The sequence below is a fragment of the Rhea americana genome, unplaced genomic scaffold, assembly GCF_003343005.1.
Source record: "Rhea americana isolate MKP2758 unplaced genomic scaffold, rheAme1 scaffold_136, whole genome shotgun sequence".
Taxonomy (NCBI): domain Eukaryota; kingdom Metazoa; phylum Chordata; class Aves; order Rheiformes; family Rheidae; genus Rhea; species Rhea americana.
The window spans coordinates 1,226,096-1,251,750 of record NW_028185439.1 but is presented as its reverse complement, the minus strand read 5'-3'; the positions used below and the strand labels follow the sequence as shown (position 1 = coordinate 1,251,750).

The 25,655-nt window shown below is 41.4% G+C and overlaps 1 protein-coding gene across 1 annotated transcript in view; it reads left to right on the top strand.

Annotated features, from left to right (window-relative positions):
- Positions 1-149: 149 nt before the first annotated feature.
- Positions 150-25,655, top strand: part of ST6GALNAC5 (ST6 N-acetylgalactosaminide alpha-2,6-sialyltransferase 5) — a 69,961-nt gene continuing 44,455 nt past the window's right edge. The window contains exons 1-2 of the mRNA XM_085298185.1: positions 150-285; positions 831-1,049. Of these exons, the coding sequence (XP_085154311.1) occupies positions 220-285; positions 831-1,049 (285 nt within the window). The 5' untranslated portion in view covers positions 150-219. The remainder of the gene's footprint in view (positions 286-830; positions 1,050-25,655) is intronic.

Here is a 25,655-nt window from a genome sequence, read left to right as displayed (position 1 = left end):
CGCCGAGCAGCGCGGCCGAGGGGGCGGCAGAAGTTAACTTCCACCTGCCCGGAGCCGCCGCTGCGCCGGCGGGAGGAGGCGGGCGCGGGGGCGGAGGCGGGCGGGGCAGCCGAGGACCCGGCTCTGGCGGGCTCCGAGGGTCCGGCCCGGTGTAATTCCCCCCTAATCTCTGGCGCGGCGGCGCTTCCCCGGCCGAGCCATGTCTGCGGCGCCCCCGCCATGCAGAGCCTAGCGGGGAGCGGGAGGGCTGGCGGCCGGGAGCCGCACAAGATGAAGACGCTGATGGTAAGTGCTTTGCTGGCAGCGACCATCCCGCTCCGGCGGCGGGAGGAGCGGCGCGGCGCCGGCTGCCCCGGGCGGGCGGCCCCGGCCCCGGCCCTCCGCGGCCGGCTCCCCGGCTCCTCGGGCTTGCGCGGCGGCGGCGGAGCCGCGGAGGCGCGGGGAGCCGAACTTTCCACCTGCTTTCTTTTATTCGTGTTGCTGACGGTCGGGGSATGGTTGCGTTCGTGTGTGCGCGTTTCGAGGAGCGCGTAGCAAGCCGATCTGCCTAACGGGGCTGGAGGGAGCCCGCGGAGGGCAGCGCCGCCGGCCCCGGCGCTCGCTGAAGCGCCCGCACGGGCTGTGCGAGCGAGGGACGAAGGGTGGGAAGGAAGGAGCGCGGCGGGGGGAAGCGCAGGGACGCCGGCGGAGGGGCAGGGGGGCTCCCGGGGCAGGGGGGCTCCCCGTCCGGCCGCCGCACTTTGCCGCGTCCGCCGCGGCGTCAAACTTGCGGGGAGCGGCGCGGGCCCGCGGCGGGGGCGCCCGCTGAGCCGCCTCTCTCTGCCCCGCAGCGCCAGGGGCTGGCCGTGTGCTTGGCGCTCACCACCATGTGCACCAGCTTGTTGCTCATGTACGGCGGCATCGGCGGCCACCCGGAGCCGCGGCGGCGGCAGCAGCAGCAGCAGGTGGCGGCGGCGCCCAGCCGGGCGCCGGGAGGCGGCCAGCAGCGCCCGGCGCCCCCCGGCGGGACCGGCCTCCTGGAGGGCTACATCAGCGTCCTGGAGCACAAGGTGAGCCGCCGCCGGGCGGGGGACCCGGCCCCCCGCGCCCAGAGGGTGCCTCGCAGGAACCCCCCCCGCTCCCTGCCACCATCCCGCCTCGGCGGGGTGGCGGCTTCCTCCTGCCTTGCCCCGTGAAGGATGGAGAGCGAAGCGTTTTGTTTCGGGTGTGATTGCTGGATTTACCCTACAAGGCTGGGTGAGAGCTTGTGGTGAGATTCAGGCAGGGTTAAAGAAGTTGCTTCAGCACCTGGAAGGGAAAGGTCAGTAGGCAGGTGTTTACCCTTAGCTCGTTTAGTCTTAGCAAGCCAAGAGCTGTGTTTGCTTCCTAGATGACCTTTTTACCTCCTTCTGGAATAGAAGGTGTCAACCCTAGTCTCCACTCCAGAAATGTGGGGGCACCTCTCTAATGGTGAACAAACTGATGTCCCTCTCCTTGGCCCCAAAATCACCTGGCTGGATTGCCAGACCGTGATGCCCCCTTTTTTGGAGACTGGCAGACTAAATGTGGTTATCTCTCATAGGACAGGCTGTGATTTGAGGTGGACAACTTGGGAACATCCCTGCTGATGAGCTACCTGAGCTCCAGCAAGTTACACGGAAGGCAGGTTCCTCTGTCCTGGGTGATGTTCAGGTTCTTTTGTGTTTACCTGGAGGCTCCAAAGACCCCTCTCTACCAACCCCCCGGATAATGTTTTGTATGCACAGGTTTAATGGTAAAAATGGCAGGAGGGGGAAGGGTAAGGAGGAGGCAAAGTGATGATTTTCAACTTCTTAGTGCTTTCACATCAAGACTGGCATCTTTCTGAAGGATACTCTGTAGTCAAACAAGTTTCTGGGCTGAGTTTAGAGGTACTGCTGACTTTGATATACAGTCGTTTTTATTGTTCCTTCTGGCTTTACTTTCTATGCAAGAGCTATCTCTAGTGCTCTTAACAGAGAAATAGCTCATGATGATCCCTTGTGGGTTTTATTTGCTGTCTTACACAGTTCTCCTAGAACTTTTCAAAGCTAATGGCTGTTGGCTATACAAAAGGCAAGTTTGGCCACTTGGATTGCTACAGTGTGAGGTGTTCTTTTGTCCTTCTTTGACATGGCTGTAGTAATGAGATGTAGATATATATGAACATGATTTTTGTGAGCAGTAATGATAACTGGGAAAGCATCTACAGGTTTTATGTGAGTAGTCATCTGACACTGGTAACCTCCTATGGTTTCTCCTGACTCCAAAGCTCCCCTCATTAGCAGAACACACTTAAAATCRGTATTTCTTGTTTGTTATTTTCCAAGGTGATTTTAATGTCTCTCTGTGTTTTGTAAAGACCTGCTCCTCTAGCTTTTTAATATTTTTTTATTATGGYCCAACCCCCACAGATGGTGTATTTCTGAATTTCATTGCACATAGCTCGTGCCTCACAGTAATAATCTGCTGAAACTTTAATAACTTTTTCATGTAACTTCTGTGGGTTAAAAGAAAGATAATGCGAGTCCCTGCTGCGTTCCCAGCTTTGTCTTGTTTTAATGCACGAGAGATCATGCAGGGAGTTATGCCGCTGTGGTACTCCCAAACCAGTGAGGAGACTGTAGGGAGACAATGGAGGAGAAAAGAGTTCAGACTTGATGGTTAATAGTGTATTTATTTTAGTAATTTAACAGACCCATATAGTTAGYATGGATTTACAATCCCAGAATATGTAGGTTTCCTGCAGAATAAAAATTGGAGAACATGAAAGATTGCAGGCCTCAAGGCTTTGGAAGGTGAAGGGTGCAGGATCAGTGATGATGAGAGAAAAAGAGATGTTGCGAGAACTAGGAAATAAAGATCTTTTGGAGAAAGTGTGTGTCGGGTGTGACACTGGAGACAGTATGGGAGACAGCTTGAATGGCAGCACATAAGTCCACTCTAAAGTGAGAGAAAATGAAGGAATGAGAGCAGTTTAAAGAATATTAGAACTGCAGGAGGAGAGCAAGATAAAATTGTATAGCTGTGAGGAGGACACGATATTTTAAGAGACAGAGAGCTCAGGAAGGAGATGAAAAACTCCTGTTGTATGAGCACATCAGGCTTGGAAAGGTAAGGGGGGAAATGACTTCAGCAGTGATGTGTCTTGTTTTGATGKCCCGGAGGTGGCAGTGTGAAATGACAATTAACGGTAGATTTTTCACTACACGGGTTCCTTAATTTTCCAGAAAAAAATCTTGGTTTATATGTAAAGCTGAATAAACTATGCAAAATCCATCCGTTTATGCACTATTGGCAGTTAACTGTAGACTAAATATTGAACTCAGATCTTGGAGCTAAARCGTGTTCTTAACTTTAGACAGGTTTTATACTTCTGTATCCCATACTTTGGCTTAATATGAAAACCTAGTTTAATGTTTTTAGTGCTCTTCCTACTCTAATGTGTTTAATGTGAGTAAGAAAAAATTTCTAAATATATATGTATATATATATATTTAGAAGTTATATGATAAGTGATAAAGTTATTAAAGCAAAGTTACAAATATGAGTGTTACAAATATGAATGCTGGCACATACAGAAGTTATGTTGTATAGACATTTCAAGAATGAAGCTTAACTATTGTCCACATTATTGAAATACCACACAGTACATCTATAGCTAATAGCAGTGCAGCTCATTTAGTAGTGCTGGCTGATCATATATGGAGACTTTTTGCTGGAAAATCAAGGTACTTGGTTAAAGCATCAATGATTATAAAATATAGCTTGCAGTATTGTAATTACCAATTACTTTCCCCCTTTTATTTTGCATTCAGTAAGAATTGTAGTTCCTTGTCCATCCTATCAAGATAAGCAGCTAATCTCTGAGAGAATGTAATATTTTTTCACTGGGTTGAAGAGTCTTTGTTCCAGAGTCTCTCAACATTTGGTCAGATTTGTGATGTTTTCTTAGTGTTTCGCCTCTATAGTTTTTGCAACCTCATTTTTTCCCTGAATCAGGCAGSAGAGATGAGAATCAATGTTCATAGCTTTAGCAGCCTTTCAGAGTTTAGCAGTGCAAACTTCATTTTTGTTGAACTGAACTCTATAGTTTAAAAAAAGGGGGGGGGGGKAAATTAGGCACTTGCTTCAGCGAGTTGTTCTTGCCATTTATCCTCACCATGTCCCAGGCCAACAGCAGTTAAAAATCGTCAGCTGACACCTGAAATGAATGAATGGTATTATTTGTTCCCAGTACCCAGGTGTCTATAGCTSGCAATCGGCACAGAAAACATGGTTTGTTGATAGTTGCTGTTGAGAGGTCAAGGACTGAAGGGGAGCAGAGAAAGAGCAGCTCACGCCTGCTTCCAGGAGCCGCTGCTTTGTGCGGAGGCACGTGGGCAGAGCCGGCACTGCTTCGCTGTCGCATCTCCTCTGTGGTTAGGAAGGACGAGAGTCCCAGGCTGTCAAACTAACATCTTTCATGAATTCTTTGAGTGTAATCCAGAAATTTGAGAGAACTTGTCACTGGCGTTGAGGTAAGCAGAATTATGCTCTTCTGCAGGGAGGCAAGGAGATAAAACTTTCTGTTGATTTATCACAGTGCTAGCAAGGAATTACAGTGCTAACATTTTTAAAGCAATTACGCATACAAATAGGAAGTTATTAATGAAAGCAGGAAACCTAGCGCTATTCCAAACCTTACAAGAAATAAATATTTAACCATTATATTACTATTCTGAAATGAGGTGAGACCATGTCTCTGGATACTTAAAAGATTTTTCATTCAGTATTGACTCAACAGTTGGTACTACAAATGAAATATGAGTTTATCACGTATGTAATAGAATAGTATTGCGAGCCATCAAAGATTTTATTTCTTAGAAAACACAGTAACATCAAAATCAGTCTTGCAGACAAATGTGTTTAGATCCACATTTAAACACCTTAAGAGAGCATTGAAACCAATGTGAGAACTTAAATAATCTCGATTTCTTAATAATATAAATTATCATATGCAAAGAAATCTTTGTGATCCCTTTAAATTAATGTGGATCAGAGAACAGTGTAGTTAATGAAGTGTTTGAGGAAGAATCATTCTGCAAATAGTCCTATAGCTCTCATAATCTCTGAGACCCAGGTGTTCACTCTGGGACAGAACTGTTTTTTCTAGGATAGTAACTTTTTTCCACTTAAAATGGTGAAATACTTTGCCATGTTTTAKCTCTCTCTCTAATTCTGTCAGATAGAAACAGTCTGGAATTTGACTTACTACCGAAGTAGTTAAAGTGTTGCCGTTTTTGCTGTGAATGGTTTGTGGGGTCATTAATCCAAGCTTCGCAACTAGCTTTTGTGGAATGTAGAAATGGGAAAAAGAGTGACATTATTTTGAGGGTTTTAGTCTCTTTCAAATGATCGTTGAATCGTAAGGYGTCTTGGAGCAAAACGGCTTCTCTTGCCTGAGGTGGGCTGAACCCACCGAGCTGAAGCAAGCCGCGTGCCGTGGTTTCGTTACAGGTTGCTATTAGCCCCCATGAAGTCCTCGCCTGTAAAGGAGCGAGCACAGACTTCACACTGCAATGCTTAGTGCACTGTGTGCTTTATCATACTACGGAGCTGATGGAGCCTTTATAATGTCAGAGATCCACAAGGGGGAGACTTTATTCTAGAATAACCTTGTCGGGGGACACTGCCATGGGCCGTAAATCTAAGCAAGGTGCGACTCCGAAAAGCCTCTTTCTTCTGTGTTTTGCTAGTTGCTTCTTTTTCTTTGAGGTAGTACAGTTACTTTTTAATTTAGTAAGCTTACATTTATTAAGACCCTCGTAAAGCTGACAGTTTAAAAAAAAAAAGTAGGACTGTGACAACAGGAAAATGTAATTGGATACRCATACGCACCCTCTCCAGGGACAATTATATTTTACCAGATTTACCCAGTGTTTGAATAATGACTGTCTTGTGTTTTATATTTTCTTGCTTTTGAGCTACTGCAGTAGTCTACTTTTTCAGCCTGATCCGTCATAATACTGAGTTCATTCATTTTGATGATTCTTGTTTAAAATTGTTAGCAGCCTGCACATGGGCTAGATGATAACACTTACTTTGCAATACAGAGGATGTGACAGTGATGGAAAATGATACCTTTTGCTGTTTTCCAGATTGCTTGGCACCTCTGCAAAGGGCCAACAGTTCCCTACCTTGGCACTGTTTCCACTTACAGTATCTTGAAGTCTCTTGCATATTACTGGTGGTAGGTAGCTGTGCAGTTAGGCATTTATTTTATTCAGCTTTTTGAAAAGAGCCCTGTTCTGTATTTGGAGAAAAATTTTACAGAATTTTGATATCAGTGTGTGCTTGAGAGAGAACACTGATGTTAGCTACCAGAATAATAAAAAAGGATTGTATTTGACTGTTACCACTATTGCTTAGTTCTTTATAAAATAAGTGCCATTAGATGGAATCTGACTAATAGAGGTAGCGATTCCAGGCAGAGGTCGGGACTTGTTGCTTAGAAGAATTGATTAGAAAGAGTGCAGGAGCCATTGAATGTTCAAATATCCCTGAAAATTGAAAGACATTTAATATGCATCTAATACGTGATGGTATTACATTAATTCATATAATGTGATACCTAAAAGCCTCCCCAAACACAACATGTTTCCTGTTTTTTGAGACGATAAAGGAGAGTAATTGGTCATTGTTACTTTGAAAGCGGAGAGATGTTTTGCAGTTCATACCAGATGAAGATCTCATCTCATGGAACTTCTGACATTGTCCAAACTTTTGAGGTAGCTTTACTGTTTCATTGAAACTGAAACAAAAAGAGATTATTTCTGATTATTTCCATTGTTAGACTCAATGACCACATTTATATTTCCAGCACATGCTGAAGTATATTACATTTGATAACCGTTTACGTCTGCCGTAATGTATACTTTTTGCACACTGCATTTCTCTGAGCATTTTAGGCTATTTTCACCTTTCTGTAAATACAGTTTTTTTTGTTTGTTTGTTTTGTTTTTTATGGCTTTTAATCTTTGGTGGAAATAAGTCTGAACCAGATGAGGTTTTCACTGACAGTAAATGTAAGTTTTGCACACAACTGGTGGGTATTTCTCAGTGGAGTTCCTTAAGTTTTCCCTTTGTCCCTGTCCTGGGTTGTAGGTTGAAATTGAGTGTCACCTTAACTATGTGATATCGTCAGAACAAGAGAGTTCAGGAAGAGTTTCTTTGTGCCAGTGACCTTCTAGATTAGCTCAACCTGTATTGCTCAGTAGTGCTTTGTATGCACATCCTTGATGCTGAGGTGGCATTGATACTGAACAACGCAGTGTATTAATTTAACTTCTAATTAGGGCAATTATGATCAAATCAGCAGTCGTTTGGTGCTGATATAAGCTGATGTGACAGCACAAAAGCTACTTTGAAGGTGAAATGAAGCATCATGCTGCTTCACCTCATGCCTAAGCAATCTCCATTAGTCATCACTGTTTTGCTCTGATAGTTAAAGCTAAGAGTGTTAAGACCAGGCTAACTACTGAAGTTTCCTCGCAGCTGAAAGAACAAATACGTTAAGTTCAGAAGCCTCTGTTAATTGATCTCCATTGTCACTCTTGAAAATATCAAAATATAGTCTAGAAGAGTCACGTGGGAAGAGAGGGGACAAACCAAAGCCTTAGGTTTATGCCTTTAGAGAGTCTTTTCACAACCAAGTTGCAAAACACAAATGACAAAGCAGAKCCCTGAGGTGCCCCATAGAGCTGACCCTTGATGGTGTTATTTGCAATATAGAGGTCTGCTCTGAGAAACATGTGTGCCCATAGAGAACATAMAGTGTTTGAGCTGGAGTTAGCCAAAGCTGGCAATACTCTTAGTGCCTGGATTAGATTCAGGGAGGCAGTTTTCCCTGTATAATGTAAGAGAAGCACAATGTGTATATGAAGTACAGTAGTAAATACTGGATTCTTACAGGAACATTATTAGAAAACTTTGGGTTAAGATTGGGTTATTTTAAAATATGGAGAGGGCAAACGAATGTAATTACTAGGCATCACCTTTGAGTATTTTTTCACAGTGACAGTGCACTGGTAGTGCGAAATGTTCATTCTCCAAGTGAAGAGAACAGTAATGGGTTTACATAGTATATGGGCAGCATAGATCTGTGTTTTTGGGTTTTTTTTTTTTTTTTTTTTTTTTTTTTTTTTTTTTTTTTTTTCTTTTTTTTTTTTTTTTTTTTTTTTTTTTTTTTTTTTTTTTTTTTTTGGATTTAGTAGTCTAGACTGTTGTAAGTATCATAGAACGTGAATATATAAATGTGTTATTTGTCCTCAAATAAAACACTTTAAGACAGCATTCGTTGCAGCTATAGAAAATTTTCTATCACAGAGTGGATGGCTTGGTAAGAATTAACCTGGAAAAAGAGGAAGAAGATGTTTTCAGTAAAAAGTCAGCACATTTGGAATATGCATTTTGTTCACCAAGGCTTCCAAGTACCATAGCAAATACTATATTTTTAGTTCAGTATGTTACTTGCATCCTCAGATATTGTAATGATTATAATATTGTAGAAACAAAATTTCAGTAAAGCTTATACTGTCAGACAGTGTTAAATTAGAGTATATCTTGCCCTCAGCTATAGCAGGTCATAAGTACCCAGAGTAGATGTAATAATGTTCAGCAGAGCATCAGTCCTGAGAGTTACCTCTAAGGAAAAGAAAACAGTGAAAGTTTGTGCAAATATACACCCATATCAAGCTTTGTGCACAGAGAAGTTAAAGGAGTATCGTTATGCTTAGAACTGTTCACTAAGAAATAGGCTTCTGGAGATCGCATTCATCACCAAAGACATGCTGCTTACCCGTTTCCTTGCACAGAGTTAAAACCTCTTCTCCTAGTTTGAGGCACCAGGCAGCGTTTCGCTGGTAGTGACGTGAGTCGCGTTCAGGCTCGTTTCCTCCTCAGCTTTCTCGCCTGCATTGCGTTCTCTGTGGATGGACGTTTTTATTCTGTTTTATAGAAATTCACCCTTTGGACCTGTACAAAACATAAGCATCTGAGGAAACACATAATCAAGGCAACGGACAGGATGGCAGCACGTGATTATTGGGTGATAAAGTGTGACGCAGAGATCCCAAAGCTAGTTGAGTGGGTCAGTAAGTCCATGCGGTGTAGTTTGAGCCAGGCTTGTTAGCTTCAGTTTGAAGCAGAAGAGTTTCACCATACCTGAGCAAATAAATCCTCACCTTTAGCAGCTGTGTTTCTTTCGGAGCTGACTGGCTCCGCAGTGCGCTTTCTGTGGCACTCAGGGTCGGGGTGGACTGAAGCTAGCTGGGGCGTAATGGGGCCGCTGGCGTGCACAGGTGGGCCGTTCATGGGCGTAGTGCCAGGGAGCTCCAGTGCATGAAACTGCATTTGAAACGCTAGCTGTTCTTCAAGTCTAACCATCCAGACTGTAGGCACTTTGTGTTTGCAAAGATTCAACCACAACAAAAATATGTTTTGTTCTTTTTTTTTCTTTTTTTTTTTTTTTTTAAAAAGAAAAACCAAAAAACTCCCCTGCAATTTCCAAGACTTGTTCATAGTCCTTTCTGAGAAAGCTTTTGGCCAAATCCACAGAGGCACTGCTCCCCTGACCTCATCTTCCATCAGCCTCTGGCARGTCTGGCGCAGTCTCATCCCTGATGGTTTTTTCAGAGTATAGAGGCTCACAGGCGGTACGCGCTGTTGTGCAGCCTGTGCTGCCCCTTCCCCACTCCACTGTGAGATAGCGTGTGGCATGTTTGGGTAAGTCCTTCAGACACTTGGCTGAATTTCATCCTGGGAGATTAGAATAATGACAAACATGCTCCTAAATTTTGTTGCTGTCCATTTTATTCCTAATGCTAATGTAAAAGCGTTAGTTTTACACAGCTCAGCATATTGGTTGGCTCTAAAATAGAAACATAAAATCTCAGAATATGGTCAGTGGTCTGCTGCAGCTGCCAGAGTGATGGAGAATTAATGCTGCCTGTCCTTCCTCAGCTCATCTGCCTGTGTATTTATAGGCAAACTCCCTTTACAAAAAATAAGGAAAAGAAAAAAGAAAAGACTTTGTAATTTATTCAGATAATTTCTTTCTTAACATTTATATTCTTATAATTGTTACTATTGATGACTATCCAAAGTACCTTTTGCAAAGTAAAAACCTATAGTAAAGTCACTGTTTCCATTTGTTCATCTACTTGTGTATTCCTTTCGTAGCACTGCTCCGGCTTTGTTTCTGTTTTTACTATCGGTTCATTTGCGTCATGACCATTACGAAGTCTAGGTCCATGTGGTCTAATACTGCTCACGCTATCCGTGAGAACTACCTTGGACACGAATGGGACTATACGTAATAACCAGCCCTTCAGCAAGGGCTTCCCCCTCTTGCCGAGTGCCAGCTGACACGATGTCGAAGCATATGGCTGTGTGGGATTCTGCCAGCAGACGCGAGCGTGCTCTGCCCTCCCTCTGAGCCGCTTGGAGAGGCATCAGCTCTGCCCTGGCAGCTCAGGAGTTGCAGTTCACGTGTTGCTAAGCCAGAACTAACAAGCTTGACTGAGAGAAGGGGTTTATTACCTTGGGTTCGGCACATTTAGCACGGTTATGTAGCTTCCACCGTAGTTTTGTGTGTCCTACAGTCTGATGCATGAGCAGAGCTTGCTTGTGGCTGTGCGGAGCATGGTCAACATTTGTTTGCATCTACCTGAAAAAACTGCTTGTTGTATCCTAATGGTCTCCTAATGCTTTTTCAGGGGAGTGTTTTCAGCCCTCTGCTGCACTACCGGGAATTTCCTACCTAATACGGTCGGAGAATGTGACTCCAGCCTGCAGACTTCTTGTGCAAGGGCGTGCTTTTCGGGTCTGAGGCAGGAGCGCTGCGTGCGTCCCAGAGCTTGTGTTGCATAAATTCTGGTCGTTAGAGCAGACTGCCAGATGTTCAGTAGACCTGTAAAAAGGCTGGTTTTCAGTATTTATCTTACATGCAACAGCCTGATATGATAGGTAACATTGTGGGTGAGGTTTTCAGAGTCGAAAATAACTAAAATTAGGCTTACAGAGTAGAAATCAGTCATCGAAGTCATCTACAAAACGTACTGATTTTACTGGGCATGTTCTTATCGGAGGAAAAAAYGCACATTGCTTTGCTTTAGAAACTCGTTTGAAAATTGGGCCAAATTTTTTTTATTTGTAATATGACTATTTCTATATATAATATGCTATTTCATTTGTAACATGTTTTCTGATCTTCTTAACCATGTTCGTTTCTTTGGAAATGTTGACTRTTGCATCTTAATTTCAGTCAATGAAGAATTTTTGAAGATGATGGGGTGTTTACTAATAACTTCACAATGTAATTAATGTAAGATTGCTGAGCCTTAATATTCCTCTTCCCATATGTAATTATCATATTCATAAATTTAATTTTGACTTCTCTTTTAATTTTGCTTTGTGCCTCAGTAGTGGTGCGAAGGAGCAATGAGGCTGGTTATAGGTAGGCTGAATATTCTTTATCRGTAGAGGTGTTGGTGCATCCCTGACGGTTTAAGGGCACAAATGAGGTACTTTGTGCAGCTGGTAGACATGGAGCAGGGATATCAGGGCCAGGAGGGTATCTGTGGTATTGGTGTGTCTGATTTCTGCCAGCACAGTGATCCCTTTTGATCTGCAGCAATTTGTGCAATACAGAGCAGCTTACAGAATATCTTAAATTATGCCTGTGGCCATTTTGGCCTGGAAAGCGAAACGAAGCTTTAAAATCACCTTTTCTTCCCAGCTGTGCCAATTTGAAACTCAGCACTGCTTATTACATGGCAGGGAGGGGAAGGATGGCGATTCCGGTCTCACGAAAGGCRGCGGTGCTGGAGTGGCTTGGACTCCCGCAGGCGGCGCAGCCGCTGCTCGCTCCCCATCAGAGCTGTCACTGATGCCAGGATGGAAAAACACTGCTTGGATCTTTGCGTTACTTTGATTTGGGAAAAGGAAAAAAAAAAAAAAAAAAAAAAAAAAATCTGGTCTCTCAACTAACAGCTTAACTGTATTAAGATTTTTGAGGTGCGAGTAAGACAGAGTCCTCCAGTACAAAATCTAGCTTATAAATCACTAAAATATTTTATCCTTTGATTTTTTTTTTTAAACACTGGCCACATATTTTTCAGATTGAATATAAATTTGAAGCAATTCACAAGACCTGGAAACCTGGTCTTCSAGGTTTCATATTGATATGGGATACAGTAAAACTGCAGTGTTGGGAGCACCTAAGAAATGGAGCTTATGACAAAAATACTGTCAAAGCCCTAATGCCTCAAGTGGTGCTTTTGGGCACATCTAGAATAAATTGATGGATGATGAGATGCATTGGCTTTAAAGTTTCTCAGAACTGATCTTTATTTTTTATAAGTATATCACTTCCTAGGGATATTTTTCAATGTGTTATGAAGATGACTTATATTTGTAGTGCATAATGTGGAAAAAAATTGCTTTAAGATGACAGTTAGTATCCTAACTTCTGAACTTTCAGGTGTGATGGTTAATTTGCACAGTCTGTAGCAAATGAGAAAAGATCAATTCCATTTAGAAGTGCAARAGGTGGTATCAACCAAGGTCATGCTAAGTCCAAGGACAAACCATTATTTAAGTCCTCAAGACTTTTTAAAATCGATTTATATTTTAAATCGAGTACATTACTCGCAGGAAGTACGTGAAAGCCTTGTGACTACGATCAGAGGTGAAAGCTAAGGGCACCTATAACAAAGCAGTGTGTAAGCCCGTTCAGCCAAAAAGGCCATTGCTTTTTGAGTGTAGATGATGATGGTGCTTTTTTTTTTTTCCATTTTTTAAATTAGAATTATGTTTTTCTGTATCAGTATGAGCAAAGCAGTGCGTCTTTTGAAATTCAAAATAAAAGTAATCTCTTAATCTAGTAAATTTCTGTTTTTCTTGGAAAACAAATAGATGTGTCAGTATTTTTTCATGTCCCGTACTTTACATCAGTAAAAATATTGAAAATTGTATTACACTTTTTATTAAAGTTGTGCTCCTACACAGTAATACTCATAAGACATTTTATACTGCCTTAAGGATTAAGCTAAGCTCCTTTGTCAAGCCTGCTGGTGTGGCAGGACTGTTAATCTTTAACTGTCAGAGTCCGGTTAGATTCTTTAGACTGAGGCCATATCTAAGTGCAAAGAAATTAAAAAGAACCTCCTCTGCTAATATTTATACCTTCATATTTTTCCACATAGCTTCTCTTTTTATTGATTGCTATGTTAGACATACATATTTCTATAAGAAGATTACATTTCAAGCCCTTATTTAGCAACATTGTAATTTGGTTGATGTTTATACTTTCGAAATATGAAGCCAAAGTTGACAAAAAGTGTTCAAAATAAATTAATGAAGATAAGATGTACACTAGGTGACAGCTCATTGAAAGAAGATCAGGGAAACCATAAGAACCTACTTTTCCTAATTAAAATTCCATAGAGTTGTCCACAGTATGTTCATGTTTTATTACATCAGTAATTACTCTTATGTTTTTCTTTCAAATTACAGCATTAAGGCACRAAAGAAGGAACGTGCTGTAGTTGCAGCATGTTTAGACAAGGCAGGACTTGAAACCAAAATATATGAAAAGAATAGTGAAGCTGGGAGGCAAAGTTACATTCATTGCGAGGGATTAAAGCTAATATTTTAGCCCCAGCTGGGTATAAAACTGGTAATTAGAAGAGTTGTGTCATGCTTATAGGTATTAAAGGTTTAGATTCACTCTGGGTGTCTCTACCATACCAGTCTGTTTAGTTACTTCAAAGTTGCCTTAGCTGAAACTTGAGAAAGGCTTTTTAGTAATTACCTGATTATACATACATAGTGCAATTTGTACAAATAAATGTAATTGTCGAAATTGATAACATGATCATCTAATGAAATGATACCATTTTGATGTGAAAGGAGTAGCCRAAACAGCAAAGATGGTTTTGGGTGTGGTGGTTGCCCAAATATTACTAATCAGGCTATATTGTTTTGAGAAATAGGAGAAGAAACCCTAAACGAATCTTAATTTCCTTTTTTATTCTCCTTCACATGTAGGTTTGAGTAGCTGTTTTTATATTTTACGCACACACAACTTCCCCATTTYCTGAAACATGAGGTTCTTTCCCTCAACTTATTAAATAATAATACTTTGTACTTACATATCACCTTGCTTCTGAGGATCTCAAAGTGCTGTAGAAACATTAAATGTAGACTACTGCCTTAAAGTACAGGAGTAGTGATTCCTTATTCCACATGGGGATAGTGAAATACAAAGTTAAAACTGCATTTTTGACCTTCAGTGTCTGGCTAGGAATATCAGGCAGGAGTCTGAAAAATGTTGAAAACCAAGGGGACTCATCAGTTAGGAACAGGTCCAAAAAGCGGTCACTTGAGATCTGTGGTTTTCAAGCTTGGCTTGGAGGTGGAATTTAGAACCTTTTTCTGCATAACCCCAAAACTTCTGCGTGCATGGCTATAAAATGCCTCTTCTGCCAGCTGGAGCTGCAGYACTGAAAAATGCTGCTGGGCACTTCCAGTGCAGCCCTTCAGCTTGAGAGGGATGGTGGTGGAGGGTGTTTTAGCCCAAATAAAAGCTAACGAAAGCAAATGCAGTCTTTGATCTTGAGTTAGGAATCTTGCAAGGAAACAGWGCATAAAGGGTTCCAGTTCCTGCTCTGGAGACTGGTGAAGCTCGTAAATATTGGGGGAAGTTCTGCCACGCAGAATGAAGGCGACAGYCTCCCTGCCTACCTTCCTGAGGTGGCTTTCTGCTCTGTTTTAGGTAACTGTGCAACTCCTGCAGCCCTGCTCAGCTCCTTTGCCACTTGTGGCAGTCACTAGCGGTCCCACAAGGCTGCCGGTGGCGGCCCCGGCCCGGCAACGTAGTGGAGCTTWTGCACAGATTTAGATGGCAGCTTAACAAAACTCTTCAAGCTCGTGCCTTGGGTTTAGGTGTTCAGCTTCCACCAAAGCCTCATCATCGGGCTGAGACGTGCCATGGGCTTCCACGAGCTCGCTCCGGGGGACCGTGCAGGTGCCTCTGTGAACGATCTAATTTTCAGGGCACGTGGAGCACGCGCGTTTTGCAGCGCCAGCAGCGACTAGGGGCAGGTTAACTGTTTGAGCTTGGCATTTGATGTGCGTACCAGGCTCGCACAACACCTTGGGCTCTAATAAACTTTAATGGGACGTGCATATAGAGGCACCAAACAGCGTTAACAAAGCGCCCTCTGGCTTTTGCCTTAGGGCCTCAGGAGATGGCCTATTTATTGTAATGGCACCAACTATTTATAGAAGTTCATCAGTTTCTTATACCTTAAAAATATTTGGTATGTATTTTGTATTATACTGTATATTTGATATCTATTATATGATGTAGGTCAAATATTTAACAATTAAGTGAATTTAAGTGATGGGGAGGAGAATTATGATAATGCATTTCAGATTGTGAAAACTTTTTCTCTTTGGATTTAAGTAATTCCTAYGTATTTTAGTGTATAGAAAAATAAAATCTTTACTGCAGAAAAAACAGCAAAGACGATGATCTAAAATATATTTGAATGTAAATGTTATGCTTGTATAAAGTGCTTGACTGGCAGTTTAGGAAGAGCAGGAAAAATTTTACCGTGTACCTGGGAAGATCATCTTTAAGAGTAAAAGTAGAAGTGGTTTTTAGACTATCAGCTCCATCCTTAACCTTTCTGTGACGGTGGATCCAGAGTTTCCGTGCATATTCAGTGGCAGCAAAATAATTTGTGATGTGACTATTTCAGTTTTTAGATCACTACATTCATTTCACATGCTCCACCAGCCCTCCTGTGCTAAGTAGCTGGAGTCAGTATCAACATAGCTTGTATTTGATCTAGTAAATGAAAATGGTAGGTCTCCTGAAATTCTGTAAACTCAAAGGGCTCTCAYTGTTTGCTTAGTGTTTACCTAGCCCTCCCTTTTCTTTTCCTAAAATTTGCAGTACCTAAAGAGCAAGGACAAACATATATAAATACACAGATAAGAGTTTCAATTATTTTCTATACAGCAGTAGTAGATATGAGCAACTTGGTATGTAAATACAGGATTTATGGAGTAGCCATCTTAGAAAAAAGGAAGATCCTCTTTCAGTTTTAAAATTACACAGCTGAAGTCTCAAGAATGACCTCAGTTTTCTTTGCTTTCTGTAAAGTAGGAGCAAATATTTTTATCTTCGCTTTCAGAGGGCGAGAATGAAGATAGGGCAATCTTGACCTTCTCATTTGAATTTGGACAGATGGAGGGAAGAACTGCAAGTAGTTAATTCTGTTATCATGGAAAATAAAACTYGTAAAAGCTGCACTGCACAGCCTTGAGAGTCCAGGTGTACAAAGCAGACCATTCCGATTAGATACAGCAATACGCATACCCTGCCACCAGCATTGTAGCTTAAGCAACGAGATACGTGACTCACGAATGGTGAACTCTGACAAATAATCCATCAAGTGATGTTGAGACTCCGTCAGGAAAGGCAACCTCAAACTTTTTTTTATTATTATAATCCATCACTTCTTGTTGTGTATCTCCTAACAGACTTATATTGGCAGATTCTCTTGTAACCTTCTATCTCTTTGTGCTTCTTAGGAGAGCACAGGCGTAGCGTTGGATGATTAAGGCTATTCACACATGCTGCCCTGCAAAGCTCGAGGAAGGCACGCACAGTCAGAAAACATTGCTTGGAATGAAATATTGCTATTCAGAGAGCCCAGTCTTGCTTCTGCTAAAACTCTGTGGAAATCTCCCCTGGAAATCAGCAGGAGCAGGATTAGTACCAAGTTTGCAGTCCGATCAGCTGCTTTCAGCAAAGGTTGCTGGTGCGGCAGGCTTAGTCCTGCAAGAAGCTGAGCACCAGCTGCCAATCCCCTAATAGACACCTCCCTTGCGTGAGTGCGTAGACTGTTCCCTGGTTCTGCTCTCAAGTCTCAAAATCCACAGATCAATAAAATGTTGAAGACAGAAGGGCAGGAATCATGCAGGGTCAGACCCACTCTATCAGATTTGTACTGGTTAGGGAAAAGAGTGGAAGACTGTGATATGAGGGCAAGTAATTGTTATGGCCCCAAACACTTTCTAAAACATACTGAATGATTCTTTGTATATGGGTCTCTCTTTTCAAGGAGCAGGAGAATTCAGAATACTGTAACAGAAATTGGAGTCAGAGTGATAATGTAGTGTTGGGATAAAGGAAATTGATTATTTTTCAGGATTCTCTGAGTTAAAGGGTGACTGTGATAGAATGTCACACTTGTTTTTCTATCAACAGTTCAAGGTTTTAATAAAGTATGACTTTGGCAATGCTAACTGCCACATGTTGTCCCAATAGTGTCTGTGCAACCACCATTTATAGGGAATTTCCGTTTGAGGGTTGATGTTTCAGTGGTCATTCTCTGATCTGGGGAGATCCGTATGGTTTTATTTCGAGTGGTGCCAGGCTTACACTGTTTATGGACACYGCATCTCCGCCTTTTCATTCTTCGAGCTAGTACTGAGCTAAGTCCCAGCGGTGCACTGAAAGGCCATAACTTCCTTTCATAAACCACTGACCTTTCTTCTTGATTATCTTTATGAACTGATGCTGTCTTTCAGTTAATAGAACTTTCTAATCAGGGAGCTAAGAGGGCTAAAATAGAAGTGACAGTTTTTGCTGCTGGTTAGATGTTAATGTGAGTCCTGAATGCCTTTTAAATATGTTATTCTAAATTTCAGGAAATAGCAAAGAGCACTTGTATGTATTAAAGAGACTGAGAAAACAAACAAAAAACCCCATCTGTCTGATAAGATTGAAGGATGTGTCACTCAACTTGAAACTAGAGATATAGGCACAAAAACCCTTTATGAACACAAAAGTGCAATGCATGATTATATTTTTCTATGCTTTGGGGGGAAGATTTTATTATTTTAAATATAGATCCTGCTTGTAAATACATCTCTGCTGAAGCTGACTCCTGGTTATTTTAGACCTATATTGAGATTAAGAGAAATGCAAGCAGCAAAATATTCTGGCGCTGGGCTGTGTCGTTCTTGGCTTGTGGTGAGAGTTAGAGTACCTCCATGCTGTCTCTAACTTTATTCTGTCTTTTTGGTAGGAGCCTTTTAAAAATAATAGTTTATTCTTTTAAAAATAATAGTTTAATTCTATACTGTTTGCTCAAACCTATACTGATAGCTAAGGAAAAGATTGGTGTGAAGCTCTTCGTGGAACCTCACAATTTCTGCCTACTTTAAGGCTCCTGTCTGACATACTGAAAGGGTGAAAGGATAAAAGAGAATCAGGCTTATTAGTCTTCAGATTTCAACATTTCAAGCTGAATCTGTTATGCCGAGATGTGCCACCTTTTTCAGGAAGGGTGCCCCCTCCTGCYTGAGGAAATTAAGACTGTACATCTTGAGATGTTACAAGCTTTCCCTCCCTAACAACCCTGGCAGAAGACACTAGTGATATATTTTGGGTGAGGGCTGGAGCAGAGGTGTTGAGAGCTCCATGTCTTCTAACGTTGCTCTAGCTCCCACCCTTCAACACCCAACTCCCATTTCCACAGGCGCTGTTGAGAACAAATGCTATCGGCACCTTCATCCAGCCACACGTTCAAGAACCCTAGTGCTACAATGGGTATTTTTTCCTGTCTTAATTTGTTCAAGCATTTCTCAAAATGTTCACTGAAGACATATTCTTCTAGAAGTGATGTTTTGTGCAGGACATGTCTCCCATCAAATGATGCTTTATTAAAAGCAATGTTTAAAGAAGGCAACTGATAATTTGGCTCGAGCAAGTAACGTTTGGCAGTTTCTTTCATCAGCTGGTTCTTAATAAAGAAATGAAAACCGTATGCCAGTATGGGAACTTCGTTATGAACAGACAGACCTTGCTGTTGTTCCTGCCAATGAACTAATTGACTTTGAGAGCCACGTAAACAGCACACATTTACAAAATATGGTGTTTATTTGTGTTTGTTTATGTTAACATTATTCCTTTAAGCCTTCTTGCAGAGCAGTTTCTGAGGTGCCTGGTGCTTTCCAAACATGGTTCCAGAAGTTGGTCTCAGTCTGTGGATGGTTCTTTTACTGTGATAAGCTTGGCTCTTGCATAGGTCTTCCTAAAGTGCTTTCGGTTCTTTGAGTAAAGCGTGGCTCAGTGTTGAGTCTCATTTTAAACCTGAAAGATTAAATTCAAAGTAATAGCCTGCATTTGTTTCACTATACGCCAGGCAGCTTATGGGCTGGAGGTGATCCATAAGGCTGTATCTTAGGCTGGAAGGCGGCCTGTGCTGTTTGCATGGACATTTGCTAGGTCAATGGCTGAGCAGGCAGCGTGTAGGAACATCTGATAGCTGATCAATAGGTGCAAGCCAGCGGGCCAGAGTAAGGGTGGTTCCCTTCACGTCTGTACCCACACTTGCTGGACCTGCTGCCTGTCGGCTGTGGTTGGTTAGGGAAAGGAAGCAAATTCTTATTTGTGCAAGGAGATCGACTCAGGTGTAAAATAGGATAGAAAAAGAAAATCAGAAGTTTTCACTTTTCTATGAAGCGTTTGTCCTACAAAGTTGTGTAACTCTGTGTCGATGCTAAATCCAGATGAAGTGTTCTCCTCCCCGAAGAACTGTACAGAGAGCGTCACAGCCCRGTGCGGGATTTCGCAGGTGACTGTCTTGTTGTTTTTTCTGAGACCATTCAAAGGTGTTGATTTTGCCTTTACTCTGTGTGGCATACCTAAGTGCAAAAGCAGCAGATTTTCTTTACCTSCTTTGCCATTTAGTCCAGTGTATGTATGTGAAATCATCAGTTTTGCAGCTGTTAGGGAGGAGACACCAGAGTCCGTATTTTCTCACTGCTAAAGCTTTTGGAAGAATTCTTCCAGCTTTTGGGATGGCTCACTTGGGCCAGTTCAGAGTTGCTGATCAAAATGGCCCATCTTGTTATTTGCAGTAAAAATGAGGGTACAGGTGGAATATAATAGTCTGCAATGAATTTGTGATATGCAGTGAACTGTGTTGCAGAAAACAAAGATTTTTGCTTCGAAGCTTAATGGCGACAATTTAAATTACCTATTTACTTATATGGTAACTGGGTTTACTTCTAAGTGTTTTGAGAAGCCAATGTGGAGCATAGCGAAAAGTTTGTCTTTCAAGTCAGAGAAACTAGATGCTTGGTCTTCTCTTGGTAAAGATTAAATCCTTTGTTGGAGGAACAGATAATTTCAAAAATGCCAATTGTGTATTATGTATTGTCTCAGTATGACGTTTTTGTTAAAAAGTCCTCTTTCTTGTCTGTTATTTCCTCATCTCATTGCATCTCAGTGCAGTCTGTTTCTGGGCATTCAAATGAAATACACCATTAAAATATATAATACTGAAAACCTCGGCTGTAAAGTCCAGTGAGACACATTTTCCCTTTTACTAGTAGATTGCGATAATGAAAGTCTCTAATCTCATTAGTTCAAAAGAACCACCACTTAACACTTGGGTGCTTTAAAAAAGCAAGTAGCAGAAGAGACATGATTAAGTCCATAGAAATAGGAAGGAAAATGTTTCTTTTGAGGTAACAATACACTTATGCTAGTTCAGTTTTAATGTTCTGGAAGACAATGGAAGAAACTCTGATTTCGAAAGTAATTTGCCCGTGTCCTGCATGAGAAGATGTGATACAACTTCAAAGATGGCATGTCGATATTTTTTATTATTTATAATTTTACTTTCTGTCAATTTTTGTTATGCTATTTATCTTCCCACCCTCTGTGAAAATGCGACACAATTTTGTTTTTAATTACAAGGTTATGTTTATTCTCAGGTGTGTGTTGCTACTCTTAGTAACTGTTGAATCTATCAGCTCTTCATAGGCACACTTAGTAGGTAGCATTATGGTTTTGTTCAAGCATTTAAATTTGACTGATGAGTTTATCTATATAGTTTTTGCAGAAGTCTGTTAAATCCATTTATTTGAGATTCAGATATAATTGCCTGTGCTTGTGTTAACGCAGTTTTCCGGAAGGTTTAGCATATACTGTAGAATCTAAATTTCAGTTTTTGAAAGAAAAGTGCTGATGATTTCAGTATTTGATTTGTTGGTAGAAAATTAAGCTTGATAAGGGACAGACAAGAAGCAAATGGTAAGAAATAAATGTCAGAGCAATTCTGTGTGTATTTGTTATTCACCTGAGCAATTTTACTGTCTGGTTTGTAGGTCCATCCTATAATTCTGGATATCACAAATCTTCTCATCCCTTTGTGCCACTCTTAAATGTAAATGTCATCTTAAATTTGTTTCTCAGGCTGTTTTGTTGGAAACAGAAAAAATGCTAAAAGGTCAATCATATTTATCTTAATCCAAATTATTTTCAGTAATTGTATTTTCACCCCTCATTGATTTTAATGGGCCGTAATGTATTATTTGTGCCCTAAAATCAATATAACATACAAAGTACTATTTACAGAATTACGAGTTAAAAAGGGGAAATATCCATTATTATTCATGCAATACTGTATGTGTTGTATCAGCTGCATAGTATAATTTTTCAGATGTGGTACATTGAATCCCACTGAAATCAATGAGAAATGGATATGTGACTGTTCACCATGCTCATTTGTTGTAGTGTTTTGGTTATTTAGAGCTGCTAAGGGCTTATTACCAAAAGCGTATGTTTGTCTGTACTGCAGGGGCCCTTAAAATGTACCAAATAAATCWGCACTCAAAGTGGAATGATTTGCCAAGTAGATTTCAGGTGGATCTTCCTTTATGTCTGTCCTGCCCTCCATGTCCCTCATTTTGTCCTGTCACTTCTGCAGAGGGGTTGTAATGGGGTTGCATGTGTGTATTAAACACAGGTCTGATCTACTCACTTTGAGTCGCGCTGTGGAGGACAAKGTAGTGGTGCTCTAGGTCGGTGGCAGCAGGTCTTTGCGAGGGCTTTTATTTTAAGATAGATGAGCCATATTAATAAACAAGAGGAAGGGCAATCGGTAATTGTAGGTACCAGTACCATCATCCTGAGTTCAAATGGTTACTGATTGTATGCATCCTCTCCAGAAAGAGACACTTGCTGACGTATCTATCAAGTTACAGAGAACTCTATCATATGTTATTACTTCAAGTTATAGTCTTAAACCTGCTGTTTCTCCTTGACCTTTTGCAAAGTTTTATCTTGGGACTTCCTGAAAATCTCTTCGCCAGTAGATACCTTAGCCATTCACCCTTTTGATGGGGATGCATGTGGAGCACGTGGAGCCGTTCCAGCCTCTTGCTCCATATCCTGCGAGATGATTCTCTAAAATTCAGTGCTTCCCACACTCCCTACTTCACCAGCGGTGACGTCTTCTGGCATGCTAATGATAGCTCTTCCTTACAGTTATCTGGGTTTTCAGGCTGCAAGTCAGATRGTCTAATGTAGTGAACATAGCATTAGACATTCCAGAAATGCAGACAGTGCTTCCATCTTCTGCTTGGTTAGATTTTATTAAATAAAATCAGCTTGCATTGGATTTTGCAGTCCTAGAGTCAAAAACAAATTCATCGGTGTCTCTTATGGGTCATCTTAACAGATAGTAATAAATATTGAAAATATTTTAAATTAGTTGTCTGTTCTCTTTATTACTGACCAGAAGGAAAAAAAAAAAAAAAAAAAAAAACTTCACTTTGAGATAGAAAATCTCTTCTCTTAACTCCAGGAAACTAGGACATACACTTTCTTTTGCTTCCTCTCCCAAGAACTTCCAATTATGTCAAACTGAAGGCCACAGTCCTGCCAACGCATGCAGAAGTCGAGACGCTGAGCTGTTTTAACTCTTGTGTTGGTATTTTATTTAATAATGTTTGTGGCAGACATCACAGATTGTATTGGAGACCTGCAGGTTTAAAACTGGAGGATGGTGTGGTTGGAGCTAAAGGACTGAGTTGCTCTAGCCTAGGTTTTAACAGACCTATGGTGGAAGATACTTTCACCAGGCGACAACACRGATATAGGTATTGTATGTGATCGTATCACATATGATTGCAAAATGCACATTGAAAACTATTTTGGGTCCTGGATTATGAGAAATGCTGAAATATGGAGAAACTTGTGCCATGAATCTTAATGCCCTAACATAGGACTTCTTGAATTAGAAACCAGCCTGGTTCATATACCACCTACTTAAAGTTGTTAAGTGAATTGATGAAACACCRAGTGTGTGTATCATGGTTCAGTAGTGCCTCTCTGCCATCCTGTATGTTCATTTRCATAACTTCTGGCTTTTTGAAGCTAGAAAATGTTCAAGGTTTTCTGGTTTTACTTTGTTCTGGAATAAAACTCTATGAGCTTTTATTCCGCCCCCCACACACCAAGATTTCAATTTTAAATTCTCAGCTGGTCTGCGCAGAATCTAGTACTATAGTCTTTTGAATATGACACTTCTACACTATTTGTCATGTGGTTCTTACTGTCTGCATGTGACTGGAATTCCTGTGGCTCCCAGGCTTTACTTAATAGCTTAGGACTTTTGCTCTGGGTGTATGCAGAGCCCTTTGCACTGTTTGCACCTGCGCGTTTGCGTTGTTCTTAGGCAAGCGTGTCGCTGAAGAGGTGCTGCATCCCTGCACTAGCTTAGTTCTTGATACTTTAACTCTCCAGGCAGAAAAGTGATACTCATTTCTATGTTCTTTTGGAGGAACAGAATATAATCGTAGCATTTTTTAATCAGAACGTGTGCATTTATTATTTCTAACACTCATTTACCAACGAACAGTTTCCTGTTGTGGAAGGTCTTGGCGGCAAGTTTGCGTGCTCTGCCTGGCAGTTGGAGGCCAGTGCGGTGGGGTGGCCCTGAGCGCACCTCGGTGCCCATCACTGTGGTGGGGGCTGCTGGGCTGGAGCCCCCGTGGCYGTCTAGGGGGCTGCTGCTCGTCCAGCCTCCCTCCCTCTCTCTGCAGCAAGCACCTCTCTCCCGCTGGGTTTTCTGGGCTGCCGATGTGCAGAGTGGACTTTTGATCACCTGCCTTTCTTAACTGGGTTTTGATGTTAGGAAAAAAGTTGATGAATGTTGTTTTTTCTGATCTTCTCTGAATACCAATTGCACCTGTACGATGTGTTTGAAGGATCATGAGTTGTGTTCCTGCTTAGRAAAGACTTTGTCTTTTAAATTTATGCCTGGGCACTGTCCATCATATTTTTCTGATACTCTCCTTGAGACTTCTGGTAGCAATTTGCCCACTCCACAGGCACAGGTTCCTTCTTTCACATTACAATGTAACACTCTTCATGAAATTCCACACTTTCTTGCCTTTCCTCCTCTTTGCTCTCTACCAACTGCCTGCTTGCTTAGTCAACCATCGTGTTTCATGTTTTGTCCCACTTCTGTCTTTTAATTTGTATCATTGTGCTATGTCCGTCTTGGAGGTTTATGATCTTATTCAGGACCTGTGGTGCCTGAGTTGGCTGTTACATACAAGGAGGATGCAATGCCCCAGCTTGGTTCCCCTCATACTTCCTTRGCTTTAAGCAGGAATTTCATTTGAGCCTTATAGCTCTAGATAATGTATYGTGCCCATCCTTAAACTACTGCAGACAGCTTAAATGTTCGGGAACAGCTGGGGCTTTGCAGGGCCTTAGCTCCTGCATGACTGCTGTGAAATGGGTTACAAATTCCCCAGCACTCAGAGCTTCAGGAAAAGGTGCCTCCTGGGAGCAGAGCCAGCCCGGCGTCCAGGCTGCAGCTATGCAAAATTTCGTACTCGTGTTTAATTTTGCCGGCCTATCTCAAAATTGCGTTTCTGCAGGTGCGTTTCTTTTGTCATGGAAAGATTAATCCCAAAGCAAGATATTTTGAATTTAAATATAGAACAAATTTACAGTTAATTGCCTCTCCAAACCTCCAAACTGCACTGTAATAAAAGTGAAGTTAAATTTGATGGTAGGCACCCAAATCTTTATATCAGTTACTAAATAAAAGCTATCATATACTGTCAGTTATTTGCAGGTGTAAATATCATTTGCTATAATGTATCAGGTGTTTTTGTTGATAGCTGGTTTGTTTGTGTACAGTTGTAGATATGTTATGACAACTGTGAAGATTCACATTTCCTGTGTAAGAGATTGCATGGAAAAAAAATAGGCTTTCTAAAGACATGATATGTAGTGTCATGAGTGTTGTAGGATGTGGGGAATGCTCTTTTTAGGTGTTTATTGAATAAATGAATAGCCTGCATGTTTTTAATAGGGATTCAAAAATAATGTGTGAGAAAGGGTTAATCCTTTTTTCTTGGCACTGCTATACCCTATCCTAGAATGAGACTGCGTTCTGGCAACTTTGTTAGTTGGGATTAATGATACTGACTGTACAGAATTATTTTAAAATGCAGTATATTTCCCTGTATGTTGAAGATCAAAGAAAGCATAAACTGAAAACAAATGGGATGTGTTTACTTATTTCACTCCAAGATAAAAAGGAATCCCAAGTGAAATTAATTTTAATTACTGATTTAATATCAGATAATTTGTGTGGTTCATGAAGAACTTCTCCATTGCTTTTAGGTGAATGGAGTGGATCTGTAAGTGTTGTATGTGGCTGATACCTTACGTGTTTACCAGTGAGCATATGATTTTACAGTTGTAAAGAGAGATCAGGTTC